Below are 25,317 nucleotides of genomic sequence, written 5' to 3' on the forward strand. Positions count from 1 at the left end.
CATGACGTTCAACAATATCAAATTCACAGTATAAGGTTCACAAAACCAGCTGTCCTGTCTCCTAACCTCCACTAAAGCTTTCAGATGTCTACTGCCTGCCTGGGGCCTTCTCCTCCCACCCTCCCCTCACCCCTGCACTAGCTACCTGCTCCTGCTGTAGCTTCATCAGCAGGCCCCTCTGCTTTTTGCGGATGGGGGGCATCTTGTCGTCCTCTCCCTTGTCCCTCAGCCTCCTCTTCTGGTGCTCCAGCCAGGCCATCTCCGTCTTGGTCTTCTCCTTGAGGGCCTTCTGCCGCAGGTGCAGCAGGGAACCCTGGTGCTGCAGCCTCACCTCCTCGTCCACCATGTACTGCCGCACCATGTCCATGGTGAACTGGGTGAAGCTGTCCTGGCCGCTGGCGAAGGCCTTGCTCACATCCTGAGGAACAGGGGGGGGGGGTTCAGGAAATGAGGACGACACTCATGTCAGTCAGAAGTAAAATGTGGGATGACTGAAAAGGAAGAGGAATGTGAAACGCAAGAAGAAATGTGCAAAGAGCAAAGAAGGAATGATATACGCAGTAAGAAGACAGGCAAAGTGTGCATCATCCATAGCTGTGGGGAAGAACACGTATATGTGCAGCCAACACCCTAATCACTCTCTAATGGGGCCTTTTCACCAGCACACTCCTACCATTGACAAACAGTGACTCGGGGGACAATCAATAGAGGGCATACAGGCTTTGACACGCTGCCCTTACCTTAGACCCGTTCAGGGCCACAGAGGCCAAGCTCCTGTCGTGAGCGGCCGGCTCCTCCTCGGATTCCTCATGCGGACGGGACTTCTTATCCAAAGTGCCGCGCCGGTGCGCCTCGGATGGCAGCAGAGAGCGAAACGAGCGCTCCTCAATATCGTCCTCTGTCATGGACTCGTCAAACTTCAGAGAGTAGTCGGTCGCCACTGACGTACTGTCTGCTTGAGAGAAGGACATGAAACGACCTCAGTGTGCCTCCAGGACAAGGTTGATTCACTGGGTACCACGACTGAAGCTGAACTATTCCTTTACTTCAGGAAGGGCTGTAATCCAATCTTCATCCAATCAAGAAATTAGATACGTTAATCATGATCAATCATGCAAGCATTTTAAAGTGCGCTATAAACAACATATCAATGCCTGACTTTGTTGCATTGCATAAAATGAACCACATGTTTTCTGAACATTGGTAAATATATAAACAATTTCAATGTGTTTATTTGGGTTAATAGCAGGCCAATTTACCTGACATGGCTGAGGGTGTCCCTTGTGTACGTGACTTGTTTGTTATTCTAATGCAATTCTGTTTACTTTCCCTCTCCAGCCAGTTAGAGGCTTCGGTTTATATTTTACAGTGGACTTCTTGAATTCACACCCTCTCACTTTATTTGCACAGAAACATTAAGTGGAACAGCACAGAGGAATGTACAGCGATCTCCTGATGCCAATTCTACCTCCAGGAACTCCCTGACCGCATGGTTTGGTTGACATTGATCATTTCCTTTTGACACACAACCCTTGGGATACCTTTCTCGTTCAGCACAGAGTGGATGCTCTCGCTGAGGAGGGAGTCGTCTGCGGCCGTGGGAGCCTCCTCCTCTACGGAGCTATTCCCCGTCGCCTCCTTCCCCCTCCTCGCCGGCTCACGGCTCTCCTCCACAGCCTTTTCTTTCCTGCCGTCCATCCTCCGCCAATCCCTCTGCGCTGAGGAGTCATGTGATCGGTCCAAGTAGCTGCTGCTGTCTCCGCCACTAAAGGAAGAATAAGAAACAGAATGAAGAGTTAACAGCTGCTATAAACACGACACCAATGCTTCAATACGTGGTATCTGAAAGTGTACAGAGAATTTAATTACCGTTTTTCTTCTCGGTAGAGACACAGATTCTATGGCAATATTTCACTGACTTGTTAGATTTTTGGCTGAGGGGGAAAAAAAGAGAGCAAACTATAAAAGCACCCCTCTACTTTTTTTAAGAGGCCCATACCTGATCTCGGGTCTCCTGTAGGGCAGGGAGTCAGAGTGACTGAGGCTATCCAGGGAGGAGAGGGGCTCTCCGGGCATGGTTCTGCTACGGGACTCCTCACTCCTGGAACTGAAGGAGTGCAAAAAGATAATTATGAGCTGGTTAATATTTTGTGTGCCAGTGGAAATGCGCCATAAACTGCAATGATTTAAGACCATAATACTTTCAATCCATTTACATTTTACATTTAGGGCATTTAGCAGACGCTTTTATCCAACGACTTACAACGGTTAATGCACACATTCACACACCGACGGCAGAGTCAACCACGCAGGGCGACAGCCAGCTCGTCAGGAGCAGTCAGGGTTTAGGTGTCTTACTCAAGGACACTCCGACACTCTAGCTAGGAGGAGCCGGGGATCGAACTAGCAACCTTCCAGTTACCAGCCAACCCGCTGAGCTAAGCCGATCCCGTATGTATCCACAGCCATGTTCCGGTGTGTGAATAATTGTGGGCTTTCATCCAAACCGAAAGTTAAACTCATCTGAATAAAAAGTAAAGTGTATGTGCTGCATATCTTATTCGACAGCCTAGCAAGTTGTGATCTGCAGAGCATACAAAAAAGGTTGAGCATTACCTGTCTGTTTCAGTGCATGCTTGAGGAGACTTCTTGTGTGAGCCGTAATGTGACTTGTGTTGGTCCAAGACAGTCCGGCTCTGGCTCTCGGCAGCGCCGGTCAAGTCCCCTGGGACCATCTGGGACCGGGTCAGCTCCGCCATCTGACACACAACATGAGAACAGAGGTCAGCTCGCCTTGTAATGAGATGGAGTTCACCTGCAGTACAGCACAGCAGCTCTGCGACAGGGCTACACGGTGACGGCTGACCTCTTTGATGTGGCGGGCGGCATCGGCCGTGTAGCGGGCCGCCTCCGCTTGCTGGCTTATCATCTTAGCGGACGCTTCCTGGAGGCCTCCCAGGGTCTGCTGGTGGTTCACCGCCATGCTCTCCTGCAGCTCAGCATGGGCCTGGAAGTGCACGCACACATCAGTCACACCATGCACACAGTAGACGATGGCGACTATGTACCTGTCTGTCTGTCTGTCTGTCAAGTACCCTGGCAGCTCTTTGCCGGCTCTCCTCCATATGCAGCTGTGTCTCCAGAGCTTCTCTCTCGGCCTTGATCTTCAACTCGTACAGCTCGCGCTCATGCCGCTGCTGCTGCGCCTGCACAGTCCAAAGGTCAAAGGTGAGGTTGACATATCCACCACACCATGTTTTCCACTGCTGACATCTTGACCAATAATAACATAATTGAGTATTGCAATTCCATCGTTATCCAATTATCCTTAATTATCTAGTGACGACGCCGCCCGACTGCCCCTTGGTGGGCTCTTCCGTCACCTTCAGTATCTGGGCCAGAGACACGCTCTCCTGCTGCGCCATGGACACACCCCTCAGCCTCTCCACGTCCCCCAGCTGCCGCACAGACTCCTCTATGGACTCCAGGTAGCTCAGCTCCGCGGTCATGCGCTGCCTCAGCACACCGGGCGCGTACTGCCGCTCGCCTGGGGGGGGAAGCCCGGGTTAAAGCAGGTTAGGTATGATGCGGTATCAAGGGTTGGGACGGTAGCAGTGGCAGTGGAAGAGGGGGTAAAAGGCTGTTGAACGTACCTGTGGTCTCCTCTCTGTGTGCATGTGGTGGACTCCTGGTTGGTGGGGAGGGTCCAGCAGCCTGGGCCACGCTGCCTGCTCCCCCAGATGAGCCACTCCTGAAGGAGACCCCTGGAGATGCTCCGTCTGGAGGGGACCCAGGGCCAGCAGGAGTGCCTGGCAGAGAGGCCAGGGCAGGGCTGACAGCGGGAGACTTATCACCGTCCTGCCCCAAACTATAGCCCGGGACGGAAACAGAAACATGCAGAGAAGGCTTGGTGTGTGGTTGATGGCAGCCGATTGTGATGATGAGGCAGTACCTTCATAGTAAGGCATAATTCACACACAGGTTGGGCTTTGTAGAAAAAGAGTAAGATAGAGGAATTCATATATATAAATAAAGCACTTGTGCTTCAAGTGTCTTTGCGGCAAACTGTATAGGCAGCAGGCCCTTGGTGCTGTAGCATCTATGTGAAACGGTGGAGCAGGTTGGTTCAACAATGAAGAAAAGGGGGCCCTGTCTCAGTAAAGCCTTCTTCTGAGTGCCGCGGTGTAACCTGAGTCACAGAGACCCCGTATAAAAAGCCATATTGTGCTGCTGCTCAGCGTGGCCCCGGGGCCAAGGCCTACGCCTCAAAAGGAATCAGGGCATTGAGTAAATCCCATGACTGGGACCAATGGGACAAACAATGATGCCCCTTTCCTTCAAGGCCTTGTCCCAGACCGGGAAAGAGCATAATGTCCTCAATGTCCAGAGGTCAACTGACACAGCAACAAACAAATAAACAAACCAGATAGACGGGAAACTGTGCCCATGGCCAGAAAAACACCGGAAAACAATGACGACGTTGGCGATCCATGTGCTGACACCAGATATTCCCTACTGGTCACTTTCACAGTGAGACGCCACACAAGCACAACAACATTCCGGTTGGGGTTGCTGTTGTCGTGAAGGGTCGTGCTATGAGTTCAAACGGCTCGCCGTCACTCGGAGGGGGAAGACGGAGGGGCTTCGAGGTATGGCAGGAATCTACCACCTGGGTTTCAGGAACATGCCACGGAAGGGCTTAAATGTCACGAGTGGGCGGGTTGGGGGGGGGGGGGAGATAGAGAGAGAGGGAAACAACAACAACCTCTCTTTCCCATGGACGCATGCCCAGGTTGCGGTGGAGCAGGCTGCCCTGACCAGCCGCCTCGCAGGGCTCCGGCAAACAAAAGAGCCCTGTGTTCGGTCCTCCGACGGGGGGGGAGCACCTCCTCCGGCTGGCCTGGCTGCACGCGGCTGCCCAAGCCCCCCCCCCCCCCCCCCGCCATCCCCAGCCCAGCGGCCTGCCACAACTCTGCTGTTTGGTCTGGCAGCCTCCAGCAGGGATCACCGCACCCCCCCTAAATAGTTAGCACTTGGTCGCGCTGAGATAAATTACCCAAGGCGTAATTAAATGGCTGACAGCAGAGGCTGCGGGGGTCACAGAGTGGTACTAGTGAGGACGGCCGAGTGGAGAACCCTGCACTGCTGCTAAACAGTCAAGAGAGAACTCACTTATACGTTGCTGCACACACAGGCTTTGATTTGCATTTTATCTTGCCGTTTTAATACTAAAGGGAAAGGAACACCTGTGGTCAGCATGTGGACTTCCAAGTCTATTTAGATACTACTGATAAAATAGAGTAGACCTTGAAATGGAAACACATTCAGGAACGGAAAGGAGCTGTATTAATTTGTATTCATTCCTATGACTCAATCATATTCTCTGTAGCACTTTCCACACTTGAACAATCCCTCAGTGAGGACAAACGCAAGTGGAAGGTATGACAGGATACAGCAGAGGTGATTGGCGGGTGAGCAAAATCCATACGCATCGGAAATCTCCATTATCCACCCAGCCTCCACAGACCACCACAACGAAAGCTTCAGGAAATATTCATTCAAAGTGACCATAGCAGAGAAGACCAGCCTGGAATATTGTGTGGTTGTGACTGTCTACTTACTAAAAAGATAAAAGGTTGCAGAGTGAAAAGTCTATATTAAGCTTAGCGTACCTTCGGGGAGACGGCTCTGGAGCTCCCCCTAGTGTCCCGTCGGAGTGGTTGCTCCTAGGCTGGCTGTGGGCAGAGCTCCGCTCCGAGCCCCTCTTCCTCGAGTCAGCAGACGGGGCTTCTGAGTGCGGGGAGCAGGGGCTCTTCTGCTCCTCGACCACAGTAGCGTCACTTCGATCCGATGTCGTTCCTGCAAAGAGGGCCGGACAAAACATATGTCTTTTTGAGTGACCCACTGAAGAGACACTAGAAATCCTCTCTGAAAAACTGTTTAAAACTCCCCCTCCCTACATATTTGGTTAGAAAATACAGGATCCAGTTACTTTATTTATATCTTGAGTAAGAGTGCCTGAAAACCATAGTCAAAGTCCTTGTTCTGTATGTGTGGTCCATTAAGTCTGATCATTTAGTAAGCGGGTATGACTCCTGTAGAAAGGGTTGTGCACTCACCTCTCTTTCCTCTGGAGCCCCGGCAGACGGACGAGGAGCCGGAGGACAGATGGGGGGACTGAAGGGACGAGTGGTGGGACGGGTGAGGAGAGCTGAAGTCCCCCATCCTCTTGTCGTACGGGGACCTCCTCATCAGCTCCTCAAAGTGACTCTTCACACTGATCGAGAGGGAGGTGGAACACACCATGCAGACACAAACATTCCTTTTAAATACTGTACGAATATTAAAAAAATATATGCATGTTTTATGTTAGTGTTGATTCAACACCCAAGGGGTTTCTGGCATGACACGCTGATGATTTGACTAGGAAGGAAGCAAGTTATTACTATACTATAATTCTCCCTGTCGATGTCAGGACCCCAGAGTCGCTCACCAGCTACTGCAAGAGACTCAAGACTCACTTGTTCAGAGTTCACCTGGACTAGGGCTGGGCGATTAATTGAATTTTGATTGCGATTTCAGCGTGAAACGATCACCAAACTAATATAATCGAGTGGAAACTATTTTTATTTATTATTTTATTTTTTTCTTTGTTTATAGAAATTGCAGAACAGCTGAATACATAACTGGACATTATTTTCTATTTGACCATTTTGTGTATTTTTTTAAGGGGAAATTTCAAAGTTCTCATTTACAAAGTGTTTTTTTTGGAGAGAAATTATGAATAAATGTATCATGTTTTCAAACTCAAAAATTATCGTTTCAATAATCGAGATTTCAATATTGACCAAAATAATCGTGACTATGATTTTTTCCATAATCGAACAGCCCTAACCTGGACTCTGCATTGCCACCTCCCTTACCCCCAACCACCCCTCCTCCTCCCTTAATCTCCTAAAAACACCCCTCTTATGTACTTTTTGGATGTCGTACGTCCTGGCACATAAAAATAGTACTTAGCATTGTGTAGCATCTTATCCTAGCTATCTTTGTTGCATACAGGGAGGGGGTTAACCTAGCAAATGTAGGTGCTTCGCACTTGGTTCTATGAACATCCTTACTGTACCAACAGTCATGTATCATTTCTCCTTCTTCTGACAAATGTACTTATTGTAAGTCGCTTTGGATAAAGCTCTGCTAAATGCCCTACATGTAATCGTCAATGTAAATCACAAATCCATATACCGTGTGGCACTAGTGCCCCCTAGTGGTTGGTAACGGTCCTTACCTGCTGTGTCCACTGTATCTTTTCTTTGATTGGCCAGTGGCTCCACTGCTACGAGAGGACACAAAATCATCCTCGTAGGCCGCTGCATCCCCAGGGCTAACCCCAGACTGGGCCGACCGGACAGAGGGAGAGGTTCCCTCCTGCTCTTCTTCTGGCGCTAAGGCACAAACACAATGGGAGGGGAATAATCCTGCATTTCAGTTTAGTTTAAGCACATATGTTCAAAGAGGTATTTTGGGACAAAGCCTAATCTTTACCTGGATAACATCCAACAATAACATATTGTGTCCAAAAGGTTCCATAAACGCTCTGTGACATTTAGTCTGTTTAGAGTACAGTGGTATGGTATATACACCCAGACTGACCTTTAAGGTGGCTGTGGAGGTTCTTGGCGTAAATGTTGATCACACTGAGAGGACTTCCTTTGCTCAGCTCCTCCCAAGCAGCCCTCGTGCCGTTTCTCTGCGGGGCGGCAGGGCTGATGGCCGAGTATCTCTCCGCCTCCCTCTGGAACTGGGCCAGGGGGTGCTCGGCCTCTCTCTGACGCGCAGCGCAGTAGTCAACGGCGGCCAGGCTGTCTGCCATTCTGGGCACGTGGTTGGTGGCGCGGCGAGGGGGGCTGGGGTCCTCGTCGCTCGGGAGAGGGCCCTCGCTGATGGAGCCTCCGCTTGAGTCGTGGATGTGGGGCTCCTTCCCGTGGTTCCTCCTTTCCTCCCCGTCCCCGTTTGCCCCGAGGCCCCTGAGCTGCCCCAGCTCCTCCAGCCGCTGTACCTTCTCCAGGCCGTTGAGCAGATCACGCCCTTCCTGGTGGTAGCTGTTGCGTTTGAGGTCTGTAGCGGATGCCGGACTCTTCTTCACGGACGGTCTTCTGTAGGAATGCAGGTTACCCACACCGGGAAAGCCGTCCCCGTCGAAGGAGCTCTGATCAGCGCTGCTCAGAATCTTCTGGATCCTGATAGCGAGGTCCTCGGAGCGCTGAATCCGCACAACCAGGTTGTCAGAAGGCATGGTGATGGTCTCCCTGACAGGGGGGCTTGCTGCACTGGCCCACCGTCCCGCCTCCTGGTTAAACGGAGAGCGCTGTGGGGCCAGAACCACGTCCGCATCCATCGAGGTCAGCGCCCCGTAGTTTGTCCCCTCGCCGGCCAGTTTCCGCGCCTCGCTCTCAATGCGGTTGGAGAGGGAGGCGGCGCTGGCCTTTATGGCATCGATTCGGGACATCTTGGATCGGGATCTGTTGGAGCCCGGGGACTGGAGGTGCTGATGGTGCGCGTGCCCGGCTGCTGCTGCTGCTACCGCCTCTGTTTCAAGCCTCAATATCTCAGAGAAGAGGTGATCACCAGGAGGCGCCAGAGCGCCGCCGTTTGTGGCAGGTCGGCTTGCCACGCTTGTGCGGTCCGGCTGAAGCCAGGAGGGAACACCCATATCCAAATCATTTCTACAGTTGAAAGAGCAAGGGTAGACAAATGGGGAAGAAAGGTGATAAGTCCTCCAGTTTAAAGAAAGCGAACCCACAAAAACATGTTTGGATTGAACTTCATTGTTGTTTAGGTCAACCGCCGGAGACCTGTCAGACTAACGTCTCATCACAGCTGGGAATGACAACGCGTATTAATTATCCTTGCTCAATGGCCATCATCTGGTACAGTTGAGCAAGCTGCTGAACTTCAAGCTGCTCCAATGAAGCTTGGAATTGGGCAACTTACCTTGTTTGTGGGAACTTTTGGTAACATTTCAAAAATGGACAGATAAGCATGTTTAAGTGGTCCAGGTTATTTATAATTCACCAAAAACCATTTAAATGGCAGCAAGGCAGCATTTATAAAGTATACTGGTGCACCCTGCTGTCATGGGTGTCACAAGGTGCCTTATCACAGCCAAATAGTGTTGTTTGTTTACCCAGTGCCTCCTGCCTGAGTCCGACAGCAAACACGTGCCCTGTGAGAAAGTGATAGGCGGCATAGTCACTTGTATCTAAATTGGGATCTAGGGCTGTAAACGTTCCCCCATTTCTACTCATCCATTGGTAAAAGCAGGGACAGGAACCAGTCGAGGCACTTGGCACTTGTTTCCCATGGAAACCAAGTGTCTGAAAACAAACAGTTGCTCTGCCTGGTACTGTCAGGTGATGCCCAGGGTGTTTCCAGGGCATGGAAGGATAAGTACAGGAAGAGTGTTTACATGGGTGTAGCTCTGCCCAGGGATGAGGGTAAATGTAAACAGATGACTTACAGACTACCAGGAGAAATTAACTGTAGCCTTGACCTAATGTGCATACACGTTGTTCTGCATTAGTCCCCCCTACCCCAAAAAATTGATCGGTCCTTGGGGAAAGAACATCAGCGAGTGTCCGACCAATGAGAATTATGTCGAACAAGTGCATATCAAGCGACCAGAACTTGACCGCCCCAGTATTTTATGCATCCCTGAGGGGTAATTAGGGTGCACCACCTCATGACGGAGCTGAACAACATTTGAATCCTCATCAAAAGTCCCCTCCAAGGAAATCAAAGGCTTATTAATTATACAATCTGAAGAGAAACATGAGTGACAGTGAAATAGTGAAAGATTCCAACAAGATTCCACAAGCGCTTTAGTGTCATTCCTTATCATTCCCAAAATAATGAAATTTAGATGTAACTGCTTGTTACTGCTACTCGAATCTTGTAACAAGATGTAATTTCTTCAAATATAACCGCATAAGATATATCGTTTTGAAATACGGATGCAATGGAAACTGTTGGCCTACTTTTGTATTCTACAGGTTTGTGAATTAACCTGGATAGCCGAGATCATTGAAAGATAAAGAAAACTGTGAGTGTTGTCTGTGTGTGTTTGTGTCACTCTAACCTGGACAATAGAGGAGGTTGCTCAGACAGAGACCTGTCACTGCTGGATGGACTTTGGGGAACCTCAAGCCTCTTGTTCTCCTTGTCCGACTCTCCTGAAGGCTGGTACATGGGCCTCTGCTGCAAAACACAAACATATCAGTATTCTCTTCTTCTAATGCAGGGAAATGCATTGTATTCATGAGGCTATGCTCTTGTTCATTTACCAAGTGATAATTGGTAGGTAGAGCAGCAGGTTGTGCATGTTCGGCTTCTGCTTCCAGCTGGGCCTCCTCTAGCAGCAGTTTAGTAAAGGTCTCCTGTAACCGCCTCTGTACAGTTGCCACAGGGGCCTCAGAGGGAAGGGCCACGGCCTTAGCAACCACTCTCTGCTTCCGGTAGAGCTCCTGCAGTCTCTGGTTCCTCCTCTCTGCCTCCTCCCTCTGTGCCCTCCGCTCCTCCATCTGCCGCCTCCTCCTCTCCTCCTGCTGATGGACGATGTACTGGCGAACCGTGTCTGCGTCGTAGTGCCGCTTCCTGTGTTCCGCATCCACGGCGTCCGTGGGCCGCTCCGCTCGCCGTTTGGCGGGGCTGCCGCTGCGGGAGCCCCTTGAGGGGTGGGCGGTGGGGGCCGCGCCGGAGCCCGGGGCCCTGGACGGTCGGGACAGCGAGGCGCCCCTTCCCCTTGCACCGCTGTGGCCCCGACCGGATCTCTCCCGCGCCCTCTCCTCCTCCTCCTCAGCCTCCCTGCACTCCATCTGTAGGTCGTCCAGGATGCCCTGGATGTCCGCCGACAGCAGTTCTGTGCTTGCGGCCACCAAGGCTTCTTCCTGGGCAGCCGGTTGGGGAACTTGTGTGGTTGTAGTGTGGGAGCGGGCGTTGGACCGCCCTCGCCCACTGCGAGGCCTCTCGGTGCTGTTGGGTCGGGGCCGCCGGGCTGGTTCTGGCCGCGGGTCAGAGCTTGATCGGTGAGCTGGACCTTAAAGAGATTTAGAGAAGAGCACAGCGTTATGGCTGGTTCACTGGTGAGCACCACGTGTTGGGGGAACTATTGGGTCGCATTTGGGGACAAACAAAGGAAGCAAGCAAAGGAAACACCAACACGACAATAGGGATTATCTTGCTTCCATCATTCTAATGCAAAACATGTGAAGCCAAATTGCAAGGTTATGTGGCAAAGAGTCTAAATGGCCATGGCTCTTATCTAGGTCAGGAGGCAGAATTGCAAAACATTTCACTCTAATCCAGACCTGGGCGTTTCCACAAACCCCAGACTACATGCCTCCTGCTCTAGAGGGACCAGCATAGCAAATCAGTCCATGGTTAATCATGCAGCCAACCAGAAACAGCCAGTCAATCCCTGTTTTGTCCGGTCACTGAAGGACTACATTAGGCGGGGCCCGGCCAGAAAGATCATGTGTAAAAGAGATGGAGAGCTGGAGATGGAGATGTGTGCAGAACTTGTAGACTATAGTTATCCATGAAGCCTTAAATTCCCCATTAAGACCAACTCCTGACCTGCAACACTAACGGAAGAAATCAAAGTTAGATTTATGATTATTATAGAAATTTTTTTAACTTCTATTATGTTTTCTAAAATGTCATAAAAGTGGAGGCCGATTATCCAATGAAACATTACGGAGTGAGAGTGTGTGAAGCAGGAGTGCTGAGAAATCACTCTGATATCGGGATACGTTTAGCACAAGGGGGATGCCGTCATGGGGCTGACAGTCGTGGTGTGAATATGGGTCAAAGGGCAGGTTCTCCAGCAGGGGCGCCCGTCTTACCCGGTCCCTGAGATGTCTGTGGTCTGCCCTCTTCAGGCTGCCTCAGTGCCGGACCCAGAACCATCTTCACCAGCTTCTGGCCCTCGCGCCACGATGCAGGCCCGATCACTACAGGGGTACACATGGTGGACACAGGGTAAACACAAAAGCTTTTGCTACACGTCACAGTAGAAGGGACACTACTATTCCAATGACCGTGCAGGAGTCATCGAAAAGCGGATAAAGCGGATAAAGTTCATGTTTGTATAGCTATAGCAAATATCTTGTGTCAATCATAAAGGTTACACCCAGCTACACAGTCACACAATTGGCTAATGCAAACAAGCTGAGTCACAAAAGCAAATAATTGCTACAGTGTTTGTCCGGCTATAAACGGCCCCATATGCCATTAATGATCAGAGCAGAAGTATCCTTTGATTAAACGTCTCTTTTGCAGGCATGACCCGTGTACATTTATTTGGAAAAAGATGCCACGAATCATCAGCCTCAACAGCTGAAGGAAATAAAACACCCGCATGGCGTGTTGAGGCTTGTACTAATCATCAACTTGTCTTTAAACTTTATCTCAAACCTTAATTAATCCAAATCTGTTATTCACACTGGTGCGAGCCTTGCACACCACCACACAGAGCCAGGACATGAGGCTGTATAGCCAACAGCCAGGCAGCTGTTTATGCTTTGTGGATAAGCCAACAAGACTCCTCTTGATCACAGATTCTGACAGGCTATTTATAGTGGGGTGGCTGGAGAGAGTGGAGACCAGAAGAGAGGACATTTAACACCGAGGAGGAAGACTGGATTCAAACACAGCTTTTTTGATTATCATTTGTATAATTAGGATAGAGGTTGTGGGTTCAAACTCCAAAGTCTTGTACCTCCAAAGTGTTGAAAAATAAAAGGTAACAATTTGCACGTGTGACTAGTAAGTCGTTGCCCACATGCAGCGTGTCAAGAGTGTACAAGTGGACAGTATTCTCTGTCTATTGTCAGAGCTGTGGCCAGGTTGAGACAGTTTGTGCACTTCCACACTAGGCCTTCTCCATTATCAATCGGGGTCGCTGCATGGCCGTTAAGAGGCTTAGGGGAGGCTGGGCTTGCCAGCGTTGGCTATTCATTTTCTATCTTACACACACACACACACACACACACACACACACACACACACACACACACACACACACACACACACACACACACACACACACACACACACACACACACACACACACACACACACACACACACACACACACACGGAAATACATTAACATAGGATTGACATAATACTTCATACTTATTAAGCTGTGTGCATGTGAGTGAGACACCTAGATCTAATGGATGACTGAAGGGTGTAAATGATGCAACCACTGGTTCAAATCGCCAAAATATCCCAACCAGAACACATTTTTCAGAGGGGAACCTACCTTGCTTGGGGTGTGGCTCAGAGGATCTGTGGACCTTGCGGACCGGTTTGGGAGGTCTCCTATCTTTGGGGCGCTCCATTCCCCGCTCGTCACTCTGATGCTGGTGTCTGGAGCTCTCTGCACACAAACAAACATGTGGAGAATTCAGTGGGGGTTGCCCTGCAGAATGACAAATGACCCATTTCTGCCTGGTATGAACACCGTACCTAGAGGAAAAGAGCTCTTCGGTCAAGCTCCATTGTGTTCCTTGTACCATAACCCAAGGCATTTTTAAAGATCAAAAACTGAGCAGACTCCACTACTTAATCAACAAAGCTGCAACATGTAGATTCAGAATAATTTTTTGTGCAGAAATGGCTAGTTAGTAAAGCACTGATATCCTATGTTTCTTTACATTCACGGTTGAACCCTGCCAATATGCAGACATGGATTAATGAGCAGTGTGGAAAAAAACCTACTGGAAACTATACAACACAACTAAATTATATACAACATGCAAACCCTTGGGAATTATAGCACATGTTCTTGGAGAGTTTCCAACAAACATGGCTATGGTTATGTTATATATTTAGGTCATGCGTGCCTTTCTGTGGTAGGGGGTAATGCAAGATGGAATGAGGGTCTTGTATGCCCCCCCCAACCTACATGGAAGCCACGGAACATACAGGAGCGCATGCCTGCTAGCGGAGAGGACATTAATCGTAGGAAGGGAAGCGGGTCGCTGGGAGTACAGTGGAAAAAACCAGTGCTGCTGTGCTGTGGTTGTGGCACCTCGCCTGGAAACTCTGCTGCAGAGAAACCACATACATCCAGCCAGCCACCCTAAGACACAGGATAGATCTTCGACTAAGGACCAACACACACATGTCCACAGAGAGGGTCTTTTAGTTAACAGCTGCTTGAATGTTCAAAGCATAACAGCGTGTTTTAACAACTTCGACAAAACATAAATTTAGCTGTTTTTAGTGTTCATCCAAAAAACAGTGGGGGAGCAAGCAATTCCCTGCTCATATCGCAAGTGTAGGGCACTTAGCCTCCATCATTAAACCCAGTCTGTTAAAAGTACATCTGATGGTGAGCATATTCCACTGCCAAGATTGAAGTAGTGGTACCTTAAGGATTTTCACTTATTGACTTATTCTAATTACACTTGTCTAGACATGAAAGGTGAGCCACAAACAAAATGTGTGTGTGTGCGTGTTATTTTTCAGATCTTACCAGCAAGCTGGCGTGACAAGTCTCTGTAGAAGTCTCGACTGAGGTTGTGGAACTCCTCCTCCTTCCACACCTTCCCATCCACAGTCTTGATCTTTGTCTCGCTGCTGTTGAAACCTTTCAAAACAAAAAAGCAAGAGGTGAGAGAGAAGCATTACCAAATATAAACTTGTTGGCACAACATTGCTTCGGTCTTTCACCCAAAACAACCAGATAGTGGTGTGAGGGGTCTGTGCAGGATGTCCTCATACCTTTGTATACGGGTGCGGGTGGGGCAGGTGCCACCTTGCGGACCTTAGCCTTGGGCATTGTGACGGTACCACTGCTGGAGCTCCCCAGCGCTCCCAGTATGGGCTGCTCCAGGTAGCCCAGCAGCTTGTCGCGCTCTGCCGCCTCCTCCAGGTGTTCCCTCTGCTTGCGGATGCGCTCCTTCAGCTTCTCGAGCTTCTCGTCGGGCTGCCGCCGCCGCAGGTTCTCCAGCCGCTGCGAGGCCGAGCCCGGGCTGGAGGACGCCGAGAGATCCCCTCGGGCCGGAGCCGAAGGGAGGCTCTCCATGTGGCTGGCGCACGGTGGCGCCCGGGGATTGCAGTCCTCGCCCGCCATGGCCAGGGCCGTCTGGACGGGCTGGGGCCTCGTGGCGTCCAGGGCCGGCCGGTCGTTGAGGTAGCGGACCTCTGTGCTCGCCAGAGCCGAGGAGTGCGTGCTGTCCTGGTCTCCGTCCGTCTGTCTGTCCCTGGTGTCCCTCTGGTAGACCAGCTGACTGAGGGAGGGGTCCGAGGGGGACTGGGACGGAGTGAGGGACGGTCCAGACACTGACTGAGTGCTACAGGCCTCCAGCTGTGAAGGCTGGAGTGGTGGAGGGGTGGCCTCCCTGCAACGGAACCAGATTACGTAGGATCAGGAAGAGGATCAAGATTTACTTGTAATTTACCACTTACTGGGAGTGCATTTGTGACTAAATAAGCAGTAGGGCGTGTACTCCGTGATTTTGGCTGCGCCCTTTCTGAAAACCAAATATTCTAACTTGTCTCCATATGAACACGATTACATTGTTCAGGTAAATACTATAGTCATAGCTACTACAACAAAACGACTCTGCTATCGTACGAGCACAGCAGGACTGAGATCATATATATCCATGCCAGCTGTGCAGCACCAAACCACTTCAAATTGTGACTTTGGCTCCTTACAATGCTAGCCTAACCATTTCCTTTTTTCACTTCTACCAAGTATATATTTCCAGCAATTCGTGGCACAGCAGTTGCGGGATATGAAACGTTGTAATTTACCAATTCGATGTTAGGGATTAGCTGCAGTACCAAAGTAGAATGCAATGCTGAAGAAGTTGCATCATCCGTCTATTTTCTCATTTATTAGAATCAACACGGTGAGAACATGATGATCTCTTTCTATGAATCCACAGTGATTGCATCTTGCAGCCTGCATTAATGTCAATGGGACATTGTTGTGATTCGCCTGAACTACATGGATATGGAAAAAACGTATAATCATGAATCAGGCAGAATCAGATTCCCAGTTAATGTTACAGCCTGAGAGCAAAGCTGGTTGAAGCTGAAGAAATTTTTGAATATCTTGCAGTTCAACCTTGGAATGTAAAATTCTGTTAAACACGCATGACGAGGAACAAATTATCACAATGAAAAAATATATAATTCAGTAAGAAAATTGTGTAAAACATACCTTAAAAAGCACTAAAGCGTAAATCTCTTGCTACTTGTAAGCTATTCAAGTGGGGGGGATGTCAGGAGCATATGACCTCTGAAAGGAGCCCTTGTGCACTAGAGAACCTCAGGGGTTACTGGTTTAAAACTCCTAACTGACGCAACTGAAGCATCACCACAAATCGAACGGATGAAAAAAAACAACTGAGAAACTCAGGCCTACAGTACTAAAAATGCCTTATCCTTATGCCTTATCGCATCCACACACAACAAACCACACCGATACCAACGCATTCGGACTGGCATACTGATGACTTGTACGTAAGCCCACGCCCGGTTAATAAGAGAGGTAGAAGAGTCATTAGGCCGGTACCTGAAGGAGGCCAGTGGCTCCCTGAACTCCACGTTATTCCTGCGGACATTACTGTCCAGGGTGGTGTTTCTCAGTGGGCTGCGGGAACTGCTCTTCTCTGGGCTATGGTTTCCATGGCCCCTCCGCTTGGACGACCCTCCCGCATCATCCGCCCCCCGTCCAGCTGTCAAATCCAGGGCCAAGTAGAGTCATTCAATGGTCATCACAATGGTTAAATGGTTCATTCATTCATTCATTTCATAATGGGAGACAGGGCTAACATTAACGGTGGTACAAAGAGCAATCGCTATGATTCAGAAATGATATTTCACTGTATCTGAAACAAATGGAGTTTTTGTGCGGTATGATGCCATCATTTCATGTTCCCCAGGGAACTAACCTCTGCGGCTGAGCTTCCTTGAGGTGTGTTTCTTAGGGTCCATGACAGACTCCAACAGAACCCCGGTCCCTGGAGTGGCCTCCAGGCGGTTCTCTATGTGCCGCAACTATAGAGAAAGACCAGAAACATCAGACTTACTGGTTGGATGGTGATGATGTAGAAGACTGAAGGTAATTAGAGGTCGCCTTTGTACTTTTAAACTTCTACGGGCACACCCTAATTTCCCAAACCATTATGAAGACTTCACCAACGTTGAAGCAAAGACATTAGACTGGCAAAGTGTTCCTGGCATACTTACAGCAACTTTTGACTGAGAAAGTGCTTTCCACGCAGCGTTGAGATCTAAGCATAAGAGAAAAGACGATTCAAGAAACAGAAAGAAATATGCGTAGTTTGCATACCAAAAAACCCCAACCGATTCAGTGCTGGCATATAATCCTAAGTGCTGTACGGAGTGTGATTTTAGTGAGAATGTACCTTGATACTTTACATCAACACAAACACTGTAATCCTACAGCAAAGAAACAATAAAGTTGTACCTCTGACATTGCCATTCTGATGCCTTGCAGAGCTGTGGAGAGAGACTGCAGTCGCCTTACTGCTACTCATCTCTTTCTACCCTGTAGCCAAAAGGAAAACAGCAAAGGTACTCACACAATAAGCCTTTGGGGATTGTTTCAATATTCGTATATGTTTTTGGTGATTGACTGGTTTATACTGTACACAATCATGTATTAGCATTTTCAGCTCCTCACAAATAGTCCTGGGGGGGAGAATAACCCTGTGCAAATTTGAGATTAGATATCACCAAGGACCTCGCCGAGAACCACTCACTCAGACTAACACAATTGACCTTGCATTAACTGATATAAAATGCACACAGTTCCCCTGGTGCATTAAAACTAGAATAGTTGATACATTCGGGACGGACGCCAAGACATCCGTCATTCATGACAGATTGTTGACAGTAGAGTGTTACCCTGCCATTTAAAACAGGTTCTACAACAGAATTTTCCTCAGAGGTTGCCAGAAGAAGAGCAAAGCATGTTAGAAAACATCTGTGTGCCAAGGGCATTATGTGAGCCTATGATACCCATCATTTTGAACTTTTAAGTTGTTAATAATCACAGATTCATTCAGAATGCATGTAAGAGATTGGATATTGTATCCCCTTCACGCACACAAAATGCCTTGCGAAATAGTATTACTTAATCTAAAAAGTGAGAAAGGTAACATTACATATCTGTTGTTGATTTTTTTGCTGATACAAATGGACAAGATTGACTGACTTCATGTCACAACGACCAACAGTGTACTGGCCGTCATCATACTGATTCTGCTTAATTGTGTAACGATGAATCACGCAGTATTCCTACAATAGTGTGACCTTCCAAAATCACTACAACAAAAGAACATGTACATCCAATCTGTTTTAGAGGAAGAACCAGAAACAGTCAGCCATATCATATTTCACAATCGGAGCGTTCCGAGAGCCACGCCAGTTTACTCATAACAATCACATGATACCGCCTGGTTGGAGGGATCGCCTCAGACCTAAAGAAACACAAGGAGAAGCAGAACTACTGCTCCTGGGAAGAATGGGACGCTTGTGTTCAACAAAAGTGCTTACATGTCTAATTAACACGGCCGTCCGGTACAGAAACGTCAGCGGTCTCGTAGCTGGCAGCTGTCTGTGCAATATACGGCTCCTGAATCAATATTTAAATCCCTTGAAAGAATGTGCTGTCAAAGATTAATAACTACAAGACGGTACAACAAAAGTCAAACCGCGAGGTCGTCTTTAATTTAATTATTGTTGATGTTAGGTTATTGAATCAAGTCCCCCAAATAAATCACTAATCAACTTTAGTTAACGTTAGCATTTGTTGACTGGACTAGGATAACATACCGGTGACCACTGATTAGAGGGGCTAATGCCTCACGTACTATAATATATAATGGATAATAATTATCCAATACAGACCAAATACTTGGTAAATGATCACCATAATACAGCTAACACCGACAAGGCGTTGGTATCATCTCATGAAAGGCAGATAGCCTTGTGACTTCTGCTACTTAAAGTATTGGTTTCACACTTTAGTCACCGCCGGCCGGGTCGCTTAGCTAACTAAGTGACAGAGTCAAACAAACATTAGATTCGGTGGCACACCGCTCACAGAAACAGTCCAACACGTAGTAATACCAATATGTTTTACAAACCATAACACTGAGATTACATGGATAGTGAATTCGGATGCCAATGTCCGACTTTTTAGACGGCAGTGGAGTTAAGAATGTAAAGTATTCACGACTTAACTTCTACCGGAACACTACACCCCAGTGAATAGCCATAGCCACCAGCACTAACGTTAGCTCAAACATCCCATAAATATCACCGGCTACTGTTATAAAACATACCTCTGGAACAATTATCCGATCGTCTCAACTCTCCATACTCAAGAGTATTGTTTCATGACGAGGAAATGCCAACTTCTTCAGACTTCATTGCCCCCGTTGTCTTTGGAAACTTGCTAGCGCAGCTAGCTGTAGCTAGCGGGCTGTTATAGGCTAGCAATAGTCACTTACAGCTGGTTCAATGGCAACACGCAGACATTTTGAGGTATCTGCGCGAAGTATCCTGGCAACCCAATGGTCAAACCGAGTTACAAAGTTGTAGTTCAAAAGTTTAGTAACCCGCCGCCAGCGTTGCCTTTTCCCGGGTTACTGTGTTGATGTTCCTCGATCTGCCCATCACCGGACTAAAACGAAAGGAAACGGAGACGCGGAAGTATCGCGAGAGGTGAACGATCAACGCCATTTGATCCCCCCCGGTCGACGGCTTCGAGTCGACCTGAGGTTTCAATCGTTGTTATCTAGGTTATTGGCCTTGTTTTGCCGATTAACCCTCAATAATTTGACACACGTCTGGACATAATTGCCCCCCAAAATTAAAACATCAGAGACAATAACACAGACAATAACGTCTCCGCATTTATTTAATTAAGTTTGTGGTCAGATATTTGAAAACTGATAAGACATACCTTCTCACTCCTTACTACACAGGTTTCTTATAATTTATGTAAAATGTTAACCATTTGTTAACTGACCTTCCACAACAGTCAATCCAGTCGCAATATTAGAACTGTTCATGTAGCGCCTCCCAGTGGGTTCAATAGATACTACACGATTTAACATAAACCCACGTACAATTACTCACGCATAGGCCTACTAAATAAACATAGCCAATATAAATTATTTTAAGAAATTTAAATTTAATTTAATGGTGACCGTTTGTAAATTGCTTGCATGTATTGTCGCTGTTCTTTGTCATGGATTATATATTATTTGCACTGACTGAACACAGACACACAACGAAGAACCAGGAGGACGCAGACAAACACACTTTTACACGTGAAAGTGTGTGATGATGACTATGACTCACTTGTAACACCAGGCAAATAACCTGCAACGTGTAATTTAATTCGACATATAGGTGGTCAGTGCATGGTAGGTTTTATGGTAAACTACTTGAGTTTATGACAAATCGTGCGATTAATGTTATCGGGGACAATTCAAAATAATATGTGACTACGAGTCAGCGTTATTACGTGTCTCTCTCTCTCTCTCTCTCTCTCTCTCTCTCTCTCTCTCTCTCTCTCTCTCTCTCTCTCCTGTTGCTCTCCCTCTCTTTCTCGTTCTCTCCCTCTTGCTCTCCGTCTTGCTCACCCTCTCTTTTTCGTTCTCTCCATCTCCTTCTTCCTCCCCCTGCCCAAATGCCATAGTCAGTTGCCAGTTGCCCACTGCAAAGATACAACACGAATTTGGTCGTGCCTCCTGTTCAAATTCTGTGAGATAGGTGAAATCATGGATAGGAACTCACTCGTAAGAGAAGGTAAGAGAGCTTTACAAAATATTTCCCATTGAACTCTTTTTATAAAAAACGTTAAATTAAAGCCTACATCTTGATTTAATTGTCTTTTGACTATTTGTCTGACAAGGCAACATGTGTTTCTATGTTTTTGCTTTTTAGAATATTGTTGACAAGAAGGGTGTGTGGCTTTTCCTTGACATCCCAACAGTCTACAGTTACATCAATAACAATCTTCATATGGTGTTTACTCGTGGACTTTCAGTAAAACAATGTTTTATACCCTTAGATATTCAAGGGATTAAGATGGGATGCCCAGTGGTTTGTTTCAATAGGTTTACGTTGTTGATGTGCAGTGATTGTAGTGGTAGATAGTGGTTATTTGTCCTGAAAGGTCTCCACACTGTGGTCTCGACAGCAGTATTCAACAACTATTCAACATCGTACCGTCTTGCATGTTACAAGTAGGCCTATGTTGCTGAAATGACAGGTTTCACACCCATGCTTTGGTGTTAAGGCTTTGGTGTTAAGGCTGAGTGTTTTACTCTCTCTTTGACTCATATATGGAATAATTGGCATTATTCCATTCAGGAATATGAACCGGTAGTCTCTTAATGTAGTGTGCCAGGGCAGGTATAATTACAAGAACATCCATCCCCGACTTAAATTAGATTCTCTTAATTACCAATTACTTAATTACTCAGACTAGGCTTTCTTTAATCGTGAGATCTCACGTGAGGGAAGCGATCTCCCTGGCCCAGTATCCTCTGAGGGGTAAGGAATGGATTATAGAGAACGGGAGGAATTCATTAAGGATGGGCAAATGGAGAACACATGTAAAAAAAAAATACTTTGAGGAGATCTGTCTGAAAAGTTGTTTATTATAAGTTATTCAAATGTGCTGCATTTGATAGACTCTGTAAAGTAGTTTTCCTATTTCACTCTGCATCAAGCTATTTCTATAAACTGGTATTTACAAGAAGCTATAGGCCTTAAAGCTACAGTGAACGTGTTTGTAATATGCATTTCAGTAATATAACCTGTCTTCCTTGACATGAATGGATAGTTTTCTAATAAAGAGGCAGTTTGAAATAATCAGTTCAGAGTGAGACCTACTGTAGTGGTCACTCATTCTACTCCCCAGCAGACAAGAACTCATTGGGTTATGAGTTGATTCATATTTTATGATTAGCCTACCTGCTGAAGACAACATTTATTTGTTGCTGTACATTTAAAGGTGCAGTGTTTAGAATTTAGCGGAATGAACTTGGCAGAAATGGAATATAACATGCATAAGTATGTTTACATGGGTGTATTATCCCATGAAAACATCACTTGTTTTGGTTTCGTTACATTAGTTTGAGCCCTTTATAGCTACATGGGAGCCTCTTCCCTGAGGGCCGCCATGTTGCACTGCCCGTGTTTCTAAAGTAGCCCAGACGGACAAACAAATCTAGAGAAGACACCTTTTTAATCGTAATCATAATTGCTATCTTACTTGTAAGCTATGACTGATGGTTTAACATACTGAACAACCAAAGACAAATGAAGAACCTCATCACTTGACACTTGGCTACTCGCTGCTGTCGTGGATAAAGACATAATTTGGGAAGTACCTACTGGCACCTGACAGTCCAGAAAAGGCCACTATTGCTTCTCTTACGTCGTTGGAAAGAGAGGTAAGGGTAGTATCAAATTGTTGTATCTTGTCTATGAGCGATGATGCCAATCAGTTTACACCCTTCCCAGGTGCCTTGATACCTAGGGTATCGCATTCACACTCCAAATGAATCACTCTGATTATCTCTTGTGATTGATTTGTGTTTTTTGTGATTGTTTAATTCAAGGGCTTGATCAAATAACGTTCCTCTCTGTCAGTAGGGATCCCTAATTACTTTCGCTGGTCTCTAAATGAGGTCCTTACTCTGAATCTATGAAATAGTCATAGTCCGTGTATAGTGTTTTCTTTAGTGTTTCAATTGGGGACGTCAATTTATTATTGGATGGTAGAAAGATGTATGAAGGTAGAAAGACCCCAACTCAATGCAGTCAACATTTACTGTATAATACCGTTGTACATTATTTATAATAATCAAATGTGTACATGACGAGCCAAGGTAGACAGAGAGATGATAGTATATTACCGGTAGTTCCTCCCCTAAGCCCAGCAAGGAGATAACAGGAAGGAGTGTAACAGGAAATGGCCAATCTCCATTATGTGGTTGTTTTGTGTGACTTTTCCCAAGCTGTTGTCCATAAGCAAGGGACTTGATTATTTCAAGTATCTAATGGCCCACTTTGTCTTTCTAGTGAAGTCAATTGTCTCAGACATCATCACTTTATTTAATTTGTTCAGTAATCTTAGAGTCATGCTTCATTTGTTTTCCCCATATTTTCTGTTTGCTGGTGACTAAAGAAAAAGGCACTTATCTTTGGACACTGGCTATTTCTGTTTGCTCATTGAAATTGACTCATGACTGTAATTGAAAGTCATAAATGTAAGATGTATAAGATATATTTCTTCCCTGGCATTGCTCCCTGTGCGGCACAATAAAGCATAATACAATGAGAGCATACAATGATATACAATTCGATACGATGTTTAGCTAGAAAAACTCTGAGGAGAAACAAGCAGGCAGGAAAAATACATTTGTCAATGTCAATTACAAAAAAGTATCAGCTAAACTTACAAAATTAGAACTACTTATGTACTTTATCCTGTCCTGTTTTCAAATTCCTCTCCATACCCATGGAGAAAAACCAGAACATGATTACAATCAGACGCAAACAGTCATCATGGAAAGGTTCATAATTAGAGGTTGCATGGTTGCACCTGGTGCATTCAAAATCCTGAGCAGAAAGATTGGTGTTTGATACCAGCTAATGCTGCCTGACATGAGTTTGGCCATGCAGAGCAGCCATCGTGACATCAGGGCTGGGCAGAAGTGAAAGGTGGAGAGGGACACACTGCATAATCCCAGTGTTTAGTGGGCAGCGGAGGGCAGCAGGTGTGGGAGAGGGTTGCGTCGGCTGCCTCCTCCTCTCGCTCGCTCCTCATTACTGACTGCCCAGACACCTGGCATCCGGATATTGGGAGCCGCAAAAAACGGTGTTATTCTATCGGGCTTCACACGCCCTTCACTTGTATAGCAGTCAGTCAGTCAGCAGTTGAAGAGAGAAGAGAGAGAGAGAGAGAGAGAGAGAGAGAGAGAGAGAGAGAGAGAGAGAGAGAGAGAGAGAGAGAGAGCATACTCAGATGTTTACAGCAGCCCTCCACTCAACAGGCTGCTGTTACCACAGTCACCAATGTCCCATTTATAGCTGATCAGGAAGATGTTGTCTGACAGAAACTCATATGGCCACTTAGTGATCCACCCCTGCATGGCTCCCTGTTACCAGAAGAGGCAAGCAGTGTGTTTTTTCTTATTGTGTGGATAGTGAGATAGTGGATAGTAGGTGTGGTGTTATGCGGACTGACATACACACACATACACACACATTGAATATTATACAGTATTAGAAATGCAAAGCCACATTGAAACAACCTCATATCCATCTTCCCCACACCTTGAATTGTGAACTCCTGTCGTTTCTTAAAGTATCCCTCCCTCCTGAGTCAATTGATTGAGTTTATTTGCTCTTGGGTATATAGGCACGCATATCTGAACGTGTAGAACAGTGTGCAGCTACACCACCCCGTTCGGTGTGGCTTATGCCTCCCTAGGTGCCTAAGCCAACTCACCATCTGCGTCCATATATATACCAATGCTTTTGCATTGGAATATATGTTGGTAATCTCACACAGACACGTGGTTCTACATTTCATTCAGTGTTCAATGGATCAATGGAGCCATTGTATGCTGAAAGCGGTACGCAGTGTTGTCTCACAGACCCAGAGCCTGTCATACAAGAGACAACGGATGGTTTACCGATGTTTGAACACTTGGACTCAGATCTCATTTTGCTTTCCCAACTGCTAGATAGCGGATCTTGTGAGGCAAGGCTGGGAGTCGTTGGGGCCCACCGGGGAAGCATCAGGTGGAGAGCGTTTCGTTCTCTGTCGGAGGTGCTGCGCACTTTCATTACTAAAGCGCTGCAATTAAAGTCATTGTGCCTGTGTGAGCGTGGCCCAGCGGGGCCCTGCTGACGGCGCCGTTCCCCCTCCTCGAGGGCCAGAGATGGCTCGTGTCAGAGGTGACGAGGGGCGGATCAATGGGGGATGATTGCGTCTCTGTTGATCAACAGTCAAACGGTCCGTTTTTAATCGTTAGTTTTGACACTAAACAACCTTGTGCAAATGAGGGTGCGGTTGGAAATAACGATTTGTTTGCATTTCGGACATTTCCAGGATATTACTCTTATCGATTATCGAACAGTCCAATGGTTGTATTACCCACTGAGTTATCTTTGATTGTAGTCATCATTTTATTTTAGAAGGCTATAAGGGTTTCTAATTCATGTTGCCTGTCT

The 25,317-nt window shown here is 47.1% G+C and overlaps 1 protein-coding gene across 4 annotated transcripts in view; it reads right to left on the reverse strand.

The window, feature by feature from the left end:
- The window catches only part of cep350 (centrosomal protein 350), a 34,536-nt gene extending 14,814 nt beyond the window's left edge, over positions 1 to 19,722 (reverse strand). For 2 of the 4 annotated variants that reach the window (XM_084473056.1, XM_084473055.1), the window contains exons 1-24: positions 19,398 to 19,722; positions 17,516 to 17,596; positions 17,275 to 17,318; positions 16,977 to 17,082; positions 16,598 to 16,760; positions 14,794 to 15,413; positions 14,546 to 14,659; positions 13,328 to 13,444; positions 11,904 to 12,011; positions 10,344 to 11,095; positions 10,139 to 10,257; positions 7,654 to 8,726; positions 7,289 to 7,445; positions 6,120 to 6,277; positions 5,673 to 5,859; positions 3,654 to 3,868; positions 3,384 to 3,547; positions 3,096 to 3,206; positions 2,867 to 3,007; positions 2,617 to 2,759; positions 2,000 to 2,107; positions 1,542 to 1,765; positions 741 to 955; positions 146 to 418 (exon numbers count right to left, since the gene is read on the reverse strand). In XM_084473056.1, coding sequence (XP_084329182.1) covers positions 146 to 418; positions 741 to 955; positions 1,542 to 1,765; positions 2,000 to 2,107; positions 2,617 to 2,759; positions 2,867 to 3,007; positions 3,096 to 3,206; positions 3,384 to 3,547; positions 3,654 to 3,868; positions 5,673 to 5,859; positions 6,120 to 6,277; positions 7,289 to 7,445; positions 7,654 to 8,726; positions 10,139 to 10,257; positions 10,344 to 11,095; positions 11,904 to 12,011; positions 13,328 to 13,444; positions 14,546 to 14,659; positions 14,794 to 15,413; positions 16,598 to 16,760; positions 16,977 to 17,082; positions 17,275 to 17,318; positions 17,516 to 17,585 — 5,382 coding nt within the window. In that variant the 5' untranslated portion in view covers positions 17,586 to 17,596; positions 19,398 to 19,722. The remainder of the gene's footprint in view (positions 1 to 145; positions 419 to 740; positions 956 to 1,541; positions 1,766 to 1,999; positions 2,108 to 2,616; positions 2,760 to 2,866; positions 3,008 to 3,095; positions 3,207 to 3,383; positions 3,548 to 3,653; positions 3,869 to 5,672; positions 5,860 to 6,119; positions 6,278 to 7,288; positions 7,446 to 7,653; positions 8,727 to 10,138; positions 10,258 to 10,343; positions 11,096 to 11,903; positions 12,012 to 13,327; positions 13,445 to 14,545; positions 14,660 to 14,793; positions 15,414 to 16,597; positions 16,761 to 16,976; positions 17,083 to 17,274; positions 17,319 to 17,515; positions 17,597 to 19,397) is intronic. The other 2 variants (XM_084473058.1, XM_084473057.1) reach the window with 2 other exon arrangements.
- Between the last annotated feature and the right edge of the window lie 5,595 nt (positions 19,723 to 25,317).

This window comes from Micromesistius poutassou (genome assembly GCF_964030765.1).
Source record: "Micromesistius poutassou genome assembly, chromosome: 9".
NCBI lineage: Eukaryota > Metazoa > Chordata > Actinopteri > Gadiformes > Gadidae > Micromesistius > Micromesistius poutassou.